Source organism: Columba livia, chromosome 1 (assembly GCF_036013475.1).
Source record: "Columba livia isolate bColLiv1 breed racing homer chromosome 1, bColLiv1.pat.W.v2, whole genome shotgun sequence".
NCBI lineage: Eukaryota > Metazoa > Chordata > Aves > Columbiformes > Columbidae > Columba > Columba livia.
Window position 1 is genome coordinate 126043988 of NC_088602.1, and position 17666 is coordinate 126061653.

At 48.1% G+C, this 17666-nt stretch overlaps 1 protein-coding gene across 1 annotated transcript in view; it reads right to left on the minus strand.

The window, feature by feature from the left end:
* Positions 1 to 4550: 4550 nt before the first annotated feature.
* The window catches only part of FSTL1 (follistatin like 1), a 56457-nt gene continuing 43341 nt past the window's right edge, over positions 4551 to 17666 (minus strand). Inside the window, exons 5-11 of the mRNA XM_065077335.1 lie at positions 16930 to 16962; positions 15284 to 15414; positions 12006 to 12124; positions 11121 to 11233; positions 9809 to 9919; positions 8015 to 8112; positions 4551 to 7761 (exon numbers count right to left, since the gene is read on the minus strand). Of these exons, the coding sequence (XP_064933407.1) occupies positions 7717 to 7761; positions 8015 to 8112; positions 9809 to 9919; positions 11121 to 11233; positions 12006 to 12124; positions 15284 to 15414; positions 16930 to 16962 (650 nt within the window). The 3' untranslated portion in view covers positions 4551 to 7716. The remainder of the gene's footprint in view (positions 7762 to 8014; positions 8113 to 9808; positions 9920 to 11120; positions 11234 to 12005; positions 12125 to 15283; positions 15415 to 16929; positions 16963 to 17666) is intronic.

Sequence of the window (17666 nt, forward strand, 5' to 3'; positions counted from 1 at the left end):
GCCTCGCCCCGCCTCCTCCTCCCCGCCCCGGAATCTGAATATCCCCCGCCGGCCACCGGGGCCCCACAGCGCCATGCTCGATCCCGGGCGCACGGCTCGCCGAGGAGGGAACAACCCCCGCGGCCGGAGAGGGGAGAGCGTTTCTATCCAGGTGTCGGGGCGCCCACGGACTGGCGGCGGAGAGAGAGCGAGTCCGGCCGCAGCCCCGGAACGAGCATAGAAAAGAGGCGCGGAGGCGGGGCGGGGCGGGACAGCGGCTGTGAGGGGAGACCGACACCCCCGCGTGCCGCTAGGGAGTTACCGTTAACTGCTCCGTGGGGCTGTTACTCACCCCACCACGCCCCCCCGCTCGGGTTATCGTTACTGCCCCAGGCTGCTGGGGACCCGCTGGCTGTCCGGGGAGGGCCTGGCAATAGCAGAATCACAGAGTGTTCGGGATTGGAAGGGACCTCGAAAGATCACCTAGTCCAATCCCCCTGCCGGAGCAGGAACGCCTAGATGAGGTTACACAGGAAGGTGTCCGGGCGGGTTTTGAATGTCTCCAGAGAAGGAGACTCCACAACCTCCTTGGGCAGCCTGTTCCAGTGCTCTGGCACCCTCACTGAGAAGAAGTTTCTTCTCATATTTAAGTGGAACCTCCTGTGCAATGGCACCTGCTCCCTTCACAGCCTTTTACACCAGGCTCACAGAAGTCGGGTGACTGTAAACCTGAGTCCCTCTAACTGAAAAATTAAATAATAACCTCCCTCTTGCCCTTTTCACTCATCCTCAGGCCCCAGAGGGAAGGTGCTGTCTGTCCCACCTCTGCCCCAAGGCCTCTGTTGTGGCTGCTGGTGGCAGAGCCTGGCCTGTGGTGTCACTGGCTCTGCTGTCCAAACAGTGTTTGGTTCAGGGTTTCTCCGCTTTGGTCTTTGCATACCTGCTGCTGGTGGAGCACCAAACCAGAGGTGCCTATCCAGAAATGACCTTGGTGTATCTCCTTCCCTGGATGTGAAAAGAGAGCTTAAATCCTGAACCGGAGCATTGACAGGAGTTAATGCATAACAGGTGAGCCTTTGAGGCGAAGAGGCCTGATACAGGTTACAGATTGACACGAAGTTGACCCTGGTTGTACCATCTACGAACAGGCGGCTTGAGATTTGTGATTTCAATTCAACGCCCTTTGGACACAGGTTAACAGCAGTGTAATCAGTAATCACCCGTTGGAAGAAGCAGCAGCCATATATGATGACAATAAGAAGATTCACAGCCCAGGGGAACTTTTGCTCTGACAAAGTCCAGGCTTAAGAAACAGACTTGCTTCTTTGGGATGCATTAAAGAAAGAAAAAAAAGGGAACAACAATGTCCTACCCGCTTAAAACACTTATTATACACAAAAGTGTCTCATCATCTTAGAGTGGAAGAAGCATAGACAAGCCATGGCTGGCTTATACCAGGCAAGAGTTTAAAAACAATCGGTGAAGCAGCAAAGGTGCTGAGTTTGAAGGTGTCCAGAGTACTGTGCACAAAACTCATGGTCCACTTGTCCATCCTTTGGTGCTCCAGTGAACTCTGAATTTTACCACTACAAATATTTTGAAGTGATAGCTCCTGTTCCTGAGTCTCTGTTCCTGAGTCTCTGTAAACTGACAGATGTGAACCCAGAGACAGATGCAGAAGAGCAGAAACTGCATCAGTATGATTATTTAAGTACAGTTATTTCTTTTCAGTGTAGTTTTTCCCACTCTGCAAAGGTTATGCTGTTCTAGCTGTAACCAGATAGTTTGCAGGAGGTTTTGCGTAAGCACAAGAGTAAGGTCATCTGGATTTGGTGTTCTCCTGTAGGGCTTTAAGCCTGTGCTCTCCCAAAGTTGTGTCGTGTCAATTGGTTCATATTTTTAGGAATCTAGTCTTATGATACATTAGTTTGTTCCTGTCCTCAAAATTAAAGTTTATATCAGAAATAGTGTGGCCATCAGGACTAGGGCAGTGATAGTCCCCCTGTACTTGGTGCTGGTGAGGCTGCACCTCGAATCCTGTGTTCAGTTTTGGGCCCTACTACAAGAAAGACATTGAGATGTTGGAGAGAGTTCAGAGAAGGGCAATGAAGCTGGTGAGGGGTCTGAAGCACAAGTCTGATGAGGAGCAGCTGAGGGAACTGGGGCTGTTCAGCCTGGAGAAAAGGAGGCTCAGGGGAGACCTTATCGCTGTCTACAACTACCTGAAAGGAGGTTGTAGCCTGGAGGGTGTTGGTCTCTTCTCCCAAGTAGCAAGTGATAGGATGAGGGGAAATGGCCTCAAGTTGCGCCAGGGGAGGTTTGGATTGGATATGAGGAAACATTTACTCATGGAAAGGGTTGTCAGGTATTGGAACAGGCTGCTTAGGAAAGTGGTTGAGTCACCATCCCTGGAGGTGTTTAAAAGACATGTAGATGAGATTCTTAGGCATGTGGTTTAAAGGTGGACTTGGCAGTGCTATGTTGATGGTTGGACTTGATGACCTTAAAGGTCTTTCCCAGCCAAAATGATTCTATGATTCTATAAATACCTTACAAATGCAGTTCAGAGTCTTCTCAACCACTTAATTAACATATTTCTCAGTTTGACACTTAACAATGCTGGAGAATTCTGATTAAGCGCATGTAGCTACACAGTGCAGCAACTCGTTAGTACTCAGATGTGCTTAACTCCATGAACAGACAGGTCAGAGTTTTTACCAGGTCTCTGCTAGAGGTAATAACCTTCCTGCTCATCCTCTCTCCCACCCCAAAATAATTTTGCTTCTGTAAGTAACCATGAAGCACAAGGCAAAGTATTTACAGTGCCATCTAGTTAAATTTGTAACTGACACTTCCTTTCATTCCTTCCTAAAATCCTGGGAAATTCTAGCAGTAGAAATTAAAGTAATAAAGCAGACCCACTTGACAGTTGAGCGGTGAATGGGCAGGGAATGCCAGAGTTAAAGCTGCTTACACAGCAGCTGGTAGATGCTAAAGAGGCCACTTGGTGTGAAAAGTTACATGTAAGATGCAATGTGTTGTGTTTTTTGTTGTTTTGTTTTTTTGTTTTTTTTTTTTTTTTTAATTTATTTTTTTAATTTTTTTTTTTTATTAACAGCTCTGGAGCATACAAAGGAAAATGAGGCAACTCAGCCTTCTCTTCTGTTGGACTGTCATTTGCACAGAAGAGCTCACAGGAGTAGAAGCTGCCAAGTCCATTACAGGTATGGGGGAGATGAACGGTCAGACATTATCCTCCTGTTATACAACACCATTAAAGGTTATTTAATTGTTCACTTCACCAAAAGTAGAATCATAGAATGTCCTGAGTTGGAAGGGACCCACAAGGATCGAGTCCAACTCCTGTCCCTGCACAGGACAACCCCACAGTTCACACCACGTGTCTGAGGGTGTTGTCCAGTCTCTTGAACACTGCCAGGCTTGGGGCTGTGACACCTCCCTGGGAAGCCTGTTCCAGTGCTCCACCACCCTCTGGGGGAAGAACCTTTTCCTAATGTCTAGCCTAAACCTCCCCTGGCACATCTTCCTGCCATTCCCTTGACTTCTGTCATTGGTCACTAAACAGAAGAGATCAGCACCTGCTCCTTCTCTTCCCCTCGTGAAGAAGATGTAAACTGCAATGAGGTCTCCCCTCAGTCTCATCTTCTCCAAAAGGTGACAAGAGCCATTCAGCCCTGTCTTCATAAGGACATACCAGAAACAGAAGTGACCTCAGGAGGGTTACCAGCATCTTTTCCCACATTAAGGTCAGATCAGCTACACCTGGTCTGTTCCTGATAGCTGTTACTCTAGTCTGTTCTTAAAATCTATACAGGAAGGAAGCCTGTGAAATATTAAGGAAGTGTCTTCCACTTCTGTGCTAACCTTGGCATTCAAAAGTGTTCCCTGATGTCTCATCTAGGTCTGCAACTGAAGCTGGTGTCCCGTCTGCCACAGTGAGCAGGGTACGTTCATCTTGGTAGCAGTGTCCCTCTGAAGATAAACATCCTTAACTGTGCCTAAGGCTTCTGATCTGTCCCTGTAAGTCACATTTTCAAGGCCTCTAGTTACTATTTTTACCCGCCTCTGGGTTCTTTCCACCTGATCCATCTGTTTCCTGAAAGGTACTGCCCAAACCAGAGGTACTTGGCTGAGGCTCCCATAATGCCACACAGGACAGAGTGATTGCCCTGTACTCCACTGCCTGTATCCGTCTCTGTTCTTCCCATTCTCCAGTGGTTTGCCTTTCTATTGGCAGCATGACCCTAATACATGTTCTTCTTGTGATCGCATACAGGGGAGCAGACAGGTAACACTGAAAGTATTCTGGAGTGATCTCATCACTCACAGTGTGTGGCTGGGTTGCAGGAGTCGTGGCTGCCGGCTGCATCTCTGCCGCTGGCTCCCCAGGTAATTGTACCGATGTACGTCAGTTTCCCCAGCAATAGAGACAGTTGTGTTTCACATTTCTCAAGCACATTTAAGATCTGTGTATAAATGTGCAAAATGACAGCTGATTTTTTTATGTGGAAAGCAAGGAACGTGGCTTGTGAGAAATAAACCACAATGTATTATGTTTAAAATTTTGTTTCATTTATTTGGCAGTAATATCCAAACCCCCCTGCTTCAAAAAAATTACAAAATCAAGTAAAATAAGTGCGCTAAGGAAACCTACAGAATACTGATAAATTTCACACACGTAGAGGAGGGAATATAGAGGGAGGAGTGGGACTTCTTTGCTTCATTTTGGCTTTTTGCAAGAAAAAAAAATGCCTTCCCTTCCCTGCAGTCGGTACAGCAAGTGTCCCAGAGGGCAATGGCTAGAATCCAGCACTTCCTTCCCTGGCAGCCAAGTCACCCTGCAGAAGTCAGCAACCAGCCTGCCTGCTGTGGGGTACAGCCTGCAATCGCTCACCGAACGGCTCTCCCTCCCCTTGGAGTGGGGAGGTGAGATGTTTCAGTCCCCTTCAGGTACTGGAGCCCTTAGAACTGGCATCACCCTCCACAGCTGCATTTTCCCTTTGATGGTACAAGGTAGAAAAGGCTCCACAAGCAGCAGAGGCACGTTTGCTGCACTCCTGCCCCGCTGCCCCAGGCCATCCTAGATATTGTATGGCTTCTCAGTGCTCAGCTTGCCCTGCCCAACAGCAGCCCTTCCCTCAGCATAAGCTCTATAAACCTCAGCCGCCAGCACCCACCTCTCTCACTGTCCCCAGCAGCCAGCCTTGCAGACCGCACATGCACAGGAGACAGGGACTAGAGAACGTATCACTTAATGCAGCCTACAGAAGCCCTTCAGCCATGGATCAGCCTCCCCCTTCCTGCACATACTTGGCTTCTCCCAGTTTGAGGTTTTCCTGACCGGACAAGATGTTATCTCCATCCAGGGAAAGCCTTTAAGGCAAGCTGTTGTGTTTTCTCTAAGGCACTTTAATGATCCAAGCTGGAAACAAGTGATCTGGAAGGCACAAACTACCTTTCAGAGCAGGGTCAGAATAAAGCAAGACATTAACAATGTTCCTGTGATGACTCAAGATCCAGCACATGAAGCTGTTTTGCTCATACTGTTGGGGAGGAGTGAGGTTATGTCTAACGGGTGCTCCTATTCCAACAACCTCTTCCTCCAGTGCCACCAGAACATGACTCCATCCCAATGTAGCCTTGTCCACAACTACTCTCAGCTCCTGTGGACTCACTCCCCTCACCTTCACAGATGACAGCTTCTCAAATCCAGGCCCTCATGGGAAAAGAACCAGCTTCCTTCGTTCTATTATGCCAAAATCTCCGAGCATGGTGGGGTAGACAATGATTCTCACTGGAAATGTGGTACTGTGCCAAATTCAGTGGGAGTCCTCTGTGTTCACACCAGGAAAACAGCTCAAAGACCAGACAGCCTTTAACAAATCTGACTCATGGGCAAGACCACAGGAGGGACCAAGCTTTCTTCTTTTCCTACACTTGCGAGGTGCCAGCTCATTCTTCCTCTCCGAGGAAGGCACTGTGCAAAAAGGGGAAGGTTGGGACAGAAGTCCTGCTGATCTTCACTCAGGCAGAACAGGCTTTTGCAGATGAAACTGGAGTTTCACTTGAGTAAGCACTAGGGACTACAAGACACTTGGCAACAACTGCTGAAGTTGCTTGCAAACAGGAAGATGGAAGTCACAAGCAGTCATCTCGGCCCAGGGTACGTGCACCTGCTTGGGATGCACAGCAGAGGCATGAAGGGAATGTGGAACAGGATGTTCAGGTGTGTGAACGTATGAAGTACGTTCCACAACTGCAGGAGAAAATCAGCTGAGCTCAAGGCTACAGAGATGATTGTCAACAAAACAGCATTTCATTTATATCTACGACCAATGCTCTGAGAAATGGGTCAGCCAAAAACTATCCATGAAGGGATCTGAGGGTGGTCAAAGACAGTCTGATCAGAGACACTGTGAAATGCATCAGTACTGAGGCTTCCAGCCCTGACTTCAAACTCAGACCTGGAATCAAAGAATGCTGCTGCCTCACCCCAGCGGGAGACGGAAAGCCCAAGATGATGGCTCATGGCCCAGACTTCAACGTAGTTAAGCATTTTCAAATACCCTGCTAATGGAATTGCCTGGTTCCTCTGTCTCTAGACTACTTGGTGCATTCCTCTTGGCAATATAGAGAGGCATGAGCATAGACTTTGAACACATGGTCAATGCTAGCTAAGGGAGCAAGAGCTAGAGCTGCATTGTCAATCCCTGCCTGGTGAAACTATTTACATCCAGCCCTGTCTCTTCTTCCCACGAGAGACATAGCTGTCCCCAGTTGAGAAATACCCTGTAGCGCAGGGCTCACAAGTTGCTTGTAGTGTTTGCGGTGGCTGAGCACAGCATGATACAAACTGTGCATGGGTATTACACACTGTCAAAAACCAAAAAACAACAGGCTGGGTTTTCTTGAAAGATGTAGAGCTATAAAACATACAAAAGCTGAATTACTACCATAGGAAATAACGTAATAAAAAAACCCACAACAAAAACAAAACAAAAGGGGGAGTCAGCATGTGAATGTGATAAGAAAAAAATATGATAGCACCTCTAAGGAGGGGGCAGGGAGAGTAAAAGTGAGATGAGGTCAAAAGGAACAATGTTATGTTGGAGCCCACAATGTACTGGAGGAGCTGCTGGGGACAGTTTGGTGGAAAGCAAGGAGGAACGTGCTGGACTCCTGCCAGCAGCATGGTACCATGACTTCCAGGTATCACACCAGGCTGACCGGCTCTGAGGAGCTTGAACCAAAGGGCAAGGGCAAGGTCCTCGGCTAATGATGCCCTGCAGCACACGTGCTCAGCCACAAAACTGCCAGGCCTGTATTTCTGCAGCCAAGACAGGTTGTATGGATTGAAGACTCCCTTTTCTATCCAGCACTGACCTCCATCCTTTCCCCAGATCCAGGGGAACAAGAAATCCCTGTTATCTCTTGGAGGGAGCAGCTGTCTGCTCTGGGACAGGGTCCCAGAGGCTGCTGTAAGTCCCTCCCAGCCTTCCAAGGCCCCAGCAATGAAGCTCCCTGAATGGGTGGGCTCTGCTCCATTTTCCTGGCCCCATTCTCTGTGTATTACAAAACAAATAACCCATCGCTATACAACGTAAATATCTGTGACTGGGCAACTGTAGCAGACACTTGTGCATACTGCAATCAGCACTGGAGGGCAGGGCGGCAGGTTGGGCCCATCCTCCTGGGCTCCTCCGGTGTGGAGGCCCCTTACATCTCCTTGGTGCTCATTCTCTTGGTCTTCTCGGCCGTCTCCTAGAGAAAGAGAGCACAAAAGTGAAGCTCTACACTGACACAGAAGCTAGCAGTACCCCAAAGCCTTTGGTCCACCCACAGGCAGTGCCAACACTGGTTTATACCTCAAAACCCCACACCTGAATTTGTCCTCACAGGCAAGAGGGATCCCCCTTTATTGTGTACCAGAAGTCTCCAGGTGACAGAAGCAGAGGGAACCCCTCTAGCAATGAGAGACTTGGTGCAAGCAGATCTTCCCAATCTTATAGCTAACCTGATGCTTCTGCAGTTCCTGAACATATCTAGCCAGCTCCTCTTCAGTCAAGTCTTGATCAGGTCGCTGTCTCTGAGCAGGCACCTTCTCATTCTTCCCTGAAAACAGAGTTCAGCGTTACCTCAAATAGGGGATGCAAGTTTCAGAGGCTAAACCACATAGAACAAAGAACACCTCAAGCTTAGGAAGGCTTTGCTGGATGAAGGTATTGGTTGGTTTCTTAGAAAGGGAATGGGCCTTGTGGCTGCCTGGGACTTCAGAACCTGGGTATTCAGTCTGACCCTGTCTCTCCCTCCCAGATGATAAAAACCAAAACCACAAGGAAGAGGCTACATATTATTTAAAAGAAGCATCTATAATCAGTTCAAACATCTTGGCCTCTTGGAGGGAATAAATGGAAGCTCAGTGCTATTCAAGTACAATAACTGATGCCTAACAAAGAGGTAACTTCACTCATTGGAGATGCAACTTGCTGATGTATCTGATCCGATTCTTTGGTTTCATTATCCCTCTAACAATAGCCTCTAACCCCTCTGCTGCTCTGACATGGGCAGAAAGTCAAGGAATTGTTTTTCCCTTGCATGCTTTTGCCATGGATGTAGGGAACAAAGTAGGCAGCAAGACCAGGTGTTGCATAGCAACTTCAAAATTGGTTTTCTGGGGAGGCAGCAAAAAGTCTCTCATTCGGTTGCTTAAGCTCTGACACCTACCCACAGATCCTCTGTCAGCTCTACTAGTATTACAGTTATCTTTTCTGAGGTGAGCTCCTGCTGCCACAGTCAAGTCTGAGCTGAGATAATCCTGAAGCCTCTGCTGCAGAAGGCCAGATAAACATGAAAGGAAACTCTGTACATACTTGTTGCGGTTCCCCTTTCTCCTTCTATGCCCAAGCTACTGGCTATAGATCTGAACTAGCGTACTGCTGACAGCTCCTGCACAGCACTGAAAACAATACCCAGGCAAAGGCCTGGTTTCTAGGGAAGGAGGCTGAAAAGACAGTGCAGTTTGCGGGGATGGACATGGCTCTTTGAAAAGGACTCCTACATTTCCCAAGGCAGGGGAAAGCTGCTTGCCACTGGCCCCAGACCATCTGTGAGAAGACAAAATGGAAAGCTGTTTTTCACAAGCCCACCATGACATTCTCACAATCGTAACATGACTCTGAAAGTTTACAAATGGCCTTCCAGAGGAAGAGCAGACAGACCAACAACCCTGCCTTACAATGAACACCACCTCCTTTCATCTCCATCGCCATTATTTTCTTCTACCTCTACAGTTTCTATGGCAAGAAGCTGAAGTGCTTTTTGACATTACCAGACAAAGTCTCTTATCTCCCCTCTGGAACAAGTCAAGACCCTAGGTCCTGTTTTAAAGATACTGTAAATACAGATACAGTGAGGATACTGACACACATACAGGAAAGATGACTTATACTGACACATATGGCTGCAGACAGTGACCCCTTTGGTCTGTGCATTCCCCAAGCCAGTTGGATGCAGAGTAGCTCTGGTCTGGAAGGTTTGGTGCCCAATTCTCGTGACAACAAATCCATACTACAAATCCCAGCAGCACTACCCCCAGCCCAGTAACACACTTTCTGACCTCTAAAACAGAACCAGCTTGGGTCTGGCCAACATGGAGCATGGGAGGGTGGTGCAGAAACCACCCATAGAGAAGCTGAGGAAAAGCTGGAGAGAGAAGAAACCTGGAGCCCTGCTGCCCTCAGAAAGATAGGAAGCAAAAATCGCTTTTGTGCAAAACTGAATACAATAATAGTTTGGAGAGCATACAGACCCTCGCATGTCATTGCAGTGCACACCCAGTTCCCGCAGGCACAGACGCAGCGGTTGCACTCCACCTGGGTCTCTGCTCCATCCTCATAGTTCTCATCTTCCAGGGCACACTCTAGAGAGGCACAAAACAAGGGCAGTGCTTGTGAGATAGTGAGCAGGCTAAAGACAACATACTTTGCAGATGCCTTGAGAGAGAAGAGGTACAAGGTTTTCAAAGAGGCCTTCCTTCCTCTAACTATTAAAAGTTTCACAACGACTAAAATATTTATGCTGAATTTGATGAGTGAAATTAGCCAAAAAAATAATGTGGGAAAGTCAAACACTTCGTTTTGCTTCCTCAAAAGAACACGTTTCAAATTCTCAATTCCAAATGAAATCTCAATACTGGATTTGTTTGAATTTCCTAATCTGTTATACACAAAAGAGAACCTCCAAAGTGAAAGTTTTGATTAAGGAAAGTTTGGTTCACAATTCCTGTTGTAGGTGGGGAAAAGCTCGGGAAATGCTTTGTGTATTTGCTGTAGCCCCGAGAAGGGGAGGAAAAAGCAATATCTCATTTCAGCTGACATTTCTTCTCACAGCTCTATTATATGTTTAAATCAAGGACCCCAAAGCATTCAAGGGCATGTATAGTGTTAAGTGAAAAACCTGCTGAAGGTGTTTTCTGGGAAAGGTGCAGCATCCCTGCCTTACCATTGAAACAGGCAACAGAAAACTGAACTTTAATATTCCCCAAGAAGCACAGCCTCTGTCTGCTCCTTGGTGCCACTGCAGTGGGATGCAAATCTTCCACCTTTGGACCAGCACCCCCTGAGGAGACAATGAGCTGAATGGCTAGGCACGCCTGGTCAGCAGAATGCCAAGCTGCTTCCACATGAACTGCGCTAAGCAGGATTTGGAAGGATGGTGAACTTTGAGATGTTCATCAGGGAAGCTCTCTGTGTGAAAGGCAGGACTTTGGTCTGGTCTGACTTTCCTAAGTTATCTAGACGTGAACTCATGACGATTTATCTCTGTGCTGTTAAATACCATGCCTTGACCTTCCAAACACACCATATCCATTTGACCTATGCCCTTGCTTCTAAAATCTGAAGTTTTTTCATCACAAGAGCTCTGGGAGCTCTGGGACAGAAAAAGCAGTATTTTTGATAGTGCAGGGACAAGGGGTGCTGTCAGATGGGAAATCCAAGTATATCAACATTATCTCTTGGAGCAGAGTTACAGCATCTAATGTCTGGCCCAAAGCTGGTCTCCTTTCTTTCCTCCCTTTCCAGTACCCTTCTGGTTCCCCAGTATAAGTGAGGAGTTCCTACTTTTCTCTGGTGGGTTGAAGGATGGGCTGAGGCACTTGAGAAATTCATTGAAGCTGAGTTTCCAGTCAGCATTTTCATCCGACAGCTCAATGAGGGCATCTACGCAGAGTCCCCTGAAAGGAAACACAGAGGCATGTTTTGCATAGGGCTGTACCAGGTAGGTCGCTCCTTTCTTGGTCTCAGAGTATAGAGGAGTAAAACCAGTAATAACCAGGAAGGCTCTGAGATGCCTGGCAGGAGCGGCTTCTCTAAGGAAACCTCACAGCATACAGACAAAAGAAAAACAGACGCAAAAATACTCCCTTTCTGATGAAGGGCTAGGAAGTGACAAGATATTTGGAAGAGCAGGAAAAGAACCCTGTTGACATTTACAGGCTGCTGTGAGAACAGAGAGGCAAGCACAGCATAACCACAAGCGGCCTGTCCTCCTTGCTGTCTCACAGGCAGGGCCACACACAGAGAAAAATTAAAACCTCTCAAACTACATTTTCATGCAACACTTGCACCAGCTCTAACTGTGGGCTGCCCATGAGCTGTGTTTTCCCACCATGTTCCTGCACTGGATCTAGTTAACAAGCAAAAAGGTGAGTAAAGTCCACTGGAAAGTGAATTTATTAGGAAACAAGAAAGACAACAAATTTTCTGTCACCTAACTCATCTTCTGGCTGCATACCTACTAGATTTAATGCAAAAGAAGGTTGGAATGCAAGGCCTAATGTGAAGGGTAGGAGTGGGACTTCTTCTTTTTGTGGTATTCACATCCAACTAAATGAGAAGATGCTTCATACACTGTTAGCTTTGTTAGTGCAAGCCATAACATATTTTCCACGAGCAGGTTTTTCACACCCCTTTCTACCACATCTGGCCCTCCTGTTCACTGCCCACCTGAGCAGCTTGTTGGTCTCCTGGTCCATGTAGGTGGTGATGTTGACAGCAGTCTCATTCTGCTCCACAAACTTCAGGAATTCAGTGGAGTCCAAGCGAGAATCACCATTGTCAAAGCTCTGTTTGGACAGATGGGAAGATGTGAGAGGGTCTGCTTTATCAGTTCAGGGTACCCCTTTCTTGTCCCTCTTCCCTATGCACTTAGCATTTCTGAAGCTTTAGTGAAACAGGTTGCATCATCTCTGTTTTGCACAAAGAACAGAGGCTCAGAGAAAAGCAGCAACATATGCCATACTAGCATCAGAACTGGCAGACATCATCCTAGCCTTGTTCTCACTGATAAGCTACGCTGCCTCTCATTCACCTCCTAAGGCTTGATTTATGGCTCTAACTCCATTTCTTCTCTTTGTTCCAGCCAGCTCTTAGCCTTCTCATATACCTCCTGCCTTAAAGCAGACCAGTTGCATTCGAGGAGGTGTCAGCTTTCCAATATGTGCAAATCCAAAGCTGTGCCTGGACCGTGACAATGACAAAAGGGAAAATCACAAGAAGCAATTTTATGCTGATCCCAAGGAAGGAACAACTTAATGGAACAGCACAGCGCCTTGCCACTAACTTCTTAAGGTCCTCACAGGACTCCTGGCACTGAAGAGTAGGATCTTTAGCCCCCAAATCCTGGCTGTACTCCCAAAGAAGTAATTGCATTTTGCCTTCCTGTTTGGAGATGTCATATCACAGTGCTGGGCACTCAGCAGGAACTGCTGGGCCCCCTTAGAGACAGGTGCATTGCAGTGAGGGGAAAATGAATTCTGCACACAGACTGCTGCTGGCTCAATTTTGCTGTGTGACTTGGGGCAGGTCACTGTGTCTCCTTGTGTGGTGCTTCCAGGAATGCTGGAGGAGACACTGCCTGTTGTTAATCTGTTGTGGTTCAGGAGAAACCTGTAGGGCTAGGAAAATTACTCTGTGCACTGTAGCCTGTGTATAACTGCTCCATTAACATGTCTCAGCTTCTGCTAGACTTTGAAGCTTCCCATCCCGCTATTTCTTGTGAAAGTGGCCACAGTTTGCTTCATGATCCAGACCCAGTTAAGCTATTTTTTCTGTCTTTCAATGCTATGGTCTGCATTTACGTGGTCCCCCAGAGACACTCCAAAACAGAGCATCTTCCCACTACAGGCCTCACTCCTTTTGAAGTAGCATCCCTCAAGGTCATGGCCTACTTGACAAACAACCCACATCCCAGTGATCCACACAAGTCAGGCTTCTAGGAGGTAAACAGCTTAATGCCACATCTACAAACCTCCACATCAAGGAGAAATAGGAAAAGCTTCATGTCATATTTGTCTCCAGTGTTTATTACCTGCAGGGCAGGAGTCAGGCCATTTGCAGGGCAGGTGTGCAGAGCCCTGGGGCTAGGCACTGCAGAATTCCTCCAATGACAGCAGACCCTCATTGGAGAAACAAACTTGTGTGTGCTTGAACCCATTTGGTTTGCTTTGCTTGGACTTGTCCCAGGTTGCTCCAGGCTCTGAATACTGCTTTAAAAGTACATCAAAGCTTTAAGTTTTGTTGATATGGTGGATTACCACCTGACAAAGAAGGAAATTCCCCCCTCAGATCGTTTTGGTTGGAAAAGACCTTTAAGATCAACCATTAACCTAGCACTGCCAAGTCCACCACTAAACCATATCCCCAAGAACCTAATCTAAATGTCTTCTAAACACCTCCAGGGATGGTGACTCAACTGCTTCCCTGGACAGCCTGTTCCAATGCCTGACAAGAGTGAAGAAGTTTTTCCTGCTATCCAGTCTAAACCTTTCCTGGCACAACTTGAGGCCATTTTACCTTGTCCTATCACTTGTTACCTGGGAGAAGAGACCAACCCCCTCCTTGCTGCAACCTCCCTTCAGGTAGTTGTAGAGAGCAATAAGGTCTCCCTTTAGCCTCCTTTTCTCCAGGCTAACCAACCTTTGGTCTGAGAAAAGGTATGGCTTTGTCATGGCAACTTTCACCCACTTGTGCCTGGGATCACTGTTCCAGAAAAACGGGGACAATAAAGACAGCACAAGGCTGTCGGCCTCTGAGCTGCAGCCACAGGATTTCACCAGCACTCCAGCTGGTGTGGGGCTGGCTAGGTGACCAGGTTGTGCTGCAGCACCGGAGCAAGCCAGTGGCTGGCTCGTGTATTTCAGCAGAGCCCACGGCCTGGGGAGACTCTCTGTGAAGGCAGCTGGGGACAGCACGTTTGCAGAGGGGGGGACTGAGCAGCTCCACAGGACACTGCGTGCAGCTTTTAGGTGCTGGTGGGCACACCCAAGGCAGTGGGGCCAAAGGCGGGTTTCCACAGACAAGAACAGCATTAATGGCCACAAAGGCAAAGATGGTCTCTGGAGCGCAGGGACCGGCTCCTCTGTCTCACCAGGGGGTGCCATTGCCATGGCAAATTTGCTTGCAGCGCTAGCTCCTGTCAGACACCATTAATCTCTCGCTGTCAACAGCTTATGATTTAAACACTCTCGCCCTTTCCCCACATGCTCCTCCAGCTCCATCCTGAATGCTCTGAAGTCTTTATCAGGAGCCCAGTGTGAGGGGGAGGGACGCAGCAGTGCATGTGGCAGGAGCATGGGAGAAATGTGTGATCTGCAGGTTACAAAAGGGGGTGGGGATGCGCTGAGGGACAGACTGACAGGGAGACAGGAAGAAGAATGGGATTACTGCAGGGCCCGAGACTCTCAGGTGGCTCCTCACTCTCTGTAGAGTACTAGGGAACTGCCAGCTCTCGGACACAACTGAGCCACACTCCTTGCAAGCAAATATTCCCCTTAAAGCCCGGAAGTGTCCCCTATCCCCACCTCAACATGGCCTTGCAGCTGTCTGGAACAAAGGAGGTTTCCTGGTCCCTGCTTCACCGGCTTCCTGCTCCTTTTACCTGCATTTCCTGCCCTTTCACCTACCTTTTCTCCTCTGGCTGTATTTTGTCCCCTGAGATCACTTCTTCTCTTCCCTGCAACAGACACACTTGGCCTGCCCCTCCTCCTTTTCCTCAGGGATGCTCCAGGTCTGGGCTGTCACATAGTTATGTCAGTGGCTCTGTCAGCGGCTCTGTCAGCAGCTGCTGCAGGCAGCCCGTAATACACCACACTGTAGGACATACCAGACCACCCTGACCCCCAGCTTGACAAGCCCATTACACACTGGAGCCTCTTGGGTGCGGGCATGGCAGCTGCTTTGCAGAAATGTTCTCTGGCCTCTGAGGCAGGTGGTGCTCTACTTGCCTTGAAATACTTGTCTAGGACTTCGCTGTAGTTGCTGCCCTTGGAGAACCAGCCATCTGGGATAATCTCAGCTTCCAGCCACTGGATAACGCGTCGACGAAGCTCATCTCTGTCCGACTGGTAGCAGACGACTGTCACGGGAGAAGGCGTAGCAGAAGAAAAAGCAAGGATGAGAGAAATGAAGTCAGCAAGGAGACCACAGACAGATGACTGGAAATAAAACCCAGCCAGGCAGCCCTGATGGCCATTTGTAGGCCCCCTTCTCCTTGGGATGCACCAGGACCAGATCAAAGCAGAGATGCCATGTGCTGAACTGTGGATGGGCTGTGGGTGACACCATGTGGCAAGGCCTGAAAACGACACTCCTCCCAAACCCCTTCTGCCTTCCTATCCCTGAAGCTTGTGAAAGAAAAACCCGGGGCTGACTCATCCTGGTGTGAAGAGTCCCCAGACCGAGGGAGGAAGGACAGACAGTGTCTCCAGGCTTCCTGATGCCATGCAGGACAGGTGTTGGGCCCTCAAGTACCAAAACGTATATCCTCTGCAAGGGGGAACACTCAACTGAGCAAGCCTTTCCACCATGCTCTCCCCAGGACTTGGATTTTAGGGCCTAATATCTCAGGAGATTTCATTTCTTTAAAGCCCTGATTTGTCCACTGTGACTGGAAATAAGAAGGGGTCAAGTTGGGTTTGTTTGCAGTGCTCTCCAGAGTCACAGGTTTCTCCAGGTGGATATAATCTTGTGTGCTAATACTGAATTATGCATTTCGAGGCAAAACTGAAAAACTAGATCTTCTGGCTTCTGTGGGTTGTTCACACCTGCCCAGAGGCCAATGGAGCCAGAAGGGGAATCAGTGTGCATCTGTGTCGCTTACACACACTAAGGATCTCCTTCTGAATCCAGTGACTACAATCACAACCGGATGGACAGTTTCTGCATGTTTAATTTTGAACTTCCTTGAAACTGCTTTGAGGTGGTGGCCATGCCCAGAACATGGTCCTTTCCCTAAAATTTGTATGAGAGTTTGCTCTCATCTATCCTAGGAAGCTGAAGTTGACAATTATCCAGATCCAGCACTTGGAGGCCATGGATGGGAATGCATAAGGGAGAAACCAGGCACAGGGAATCACAGAGACTTGTTGGCTGATGGAAGAGGTGGTTCAGCTACATCTCCTGACTCCCCAGACAATGCCCCATTCATTATGTAGTGCTACCCCTGCTCTCATCAGTTAACCACTCCTGAAGCAAAGTCTCCTTTCAAAAGAGTGCTCATGGAGTTGGGGACAACAGCCCCTCAGTTCTTGTGTCTTAGATCCCCAAATGTACTATGCAAAAGAGTGTCTTTTCCCTCAGCCTGGGCGATGAACACAGCTTGTCTCTCTAGGAGTAAACTGGGTTTCTCTGCACCTTGTACAGTCCTCAAGACACCCCAGCACAGTGAAGAGCCCAGGAGACGTATGAGCTCTGAAAGGTTACACAGGAGTAGAGAGCTGGGTAATCATATTTCAGCTGATTTACCATCTCAGACTGCAGCAGCCTGTGCAGAGATATCACTTTTACGCAGAACCATTCAACTTCCCCAGCAAACATTTCTCTTCCCAAATATATACAGAGGCCCTAGCCACACAAGGAGATGGCTTCTTACCTGGACTTGCAGCTGGGTTCTCAGACTTCTTCTCTGTTAGTGGAAAGACAGAAGAAGATATTTCTGACACAACAGGAAGCAATACAAATCTATTTCTACCCTGGGTGCCACTTGGCAGAGGAAGCTGGGAACCTTAGGATACATGAGGGCCACATGTATGATTAAGGGACTGGAACATGTGTCACCCGAGGGGAGTATAAAGACTGTTTAGCCTGAAGAAGAGAAGGCTCAGGGGCAATATCATCAATGTTTATGAATCTGATGGGAAGAAATGAAGAAGACTGAGCCAGACTGTTCTCTGTAGCCTCTTCTGACAGGGCAAGAGGCAACAACTACATATTTAAACTCAGGGAATTCCATCTGAACAGAAGGAAACACTTTTTTACTGTGAACACTACAATAGGCTGGCCAAAGAGGTTGTGGAGTCTCCATCCTTGGAGATATTAGAAACCCTGTACTGGACACAGTCCTGTTTAATCTGCTCTAGGTGACCCTGCTTGAGCAGGGGGGTTAGACTAGATGGTCTCAGGAAAGGAGCTCCCTCCCTATCTCAGTGATGCCATGGCTCTGAGTTACTGCTTAGCAACAGGCTACACGTGGTTCTGGCAGAGGTTTCACTCAAGCAGCAAAGGACGCCAGGCAGTTTGGGTCTGTGCTACTTTTCCCTTGTCACCTGTTCACCCTTGGAACAGCTTTTTTCACAAAGGTACCTCTCATTCAGGAGAGATAGGCATGTG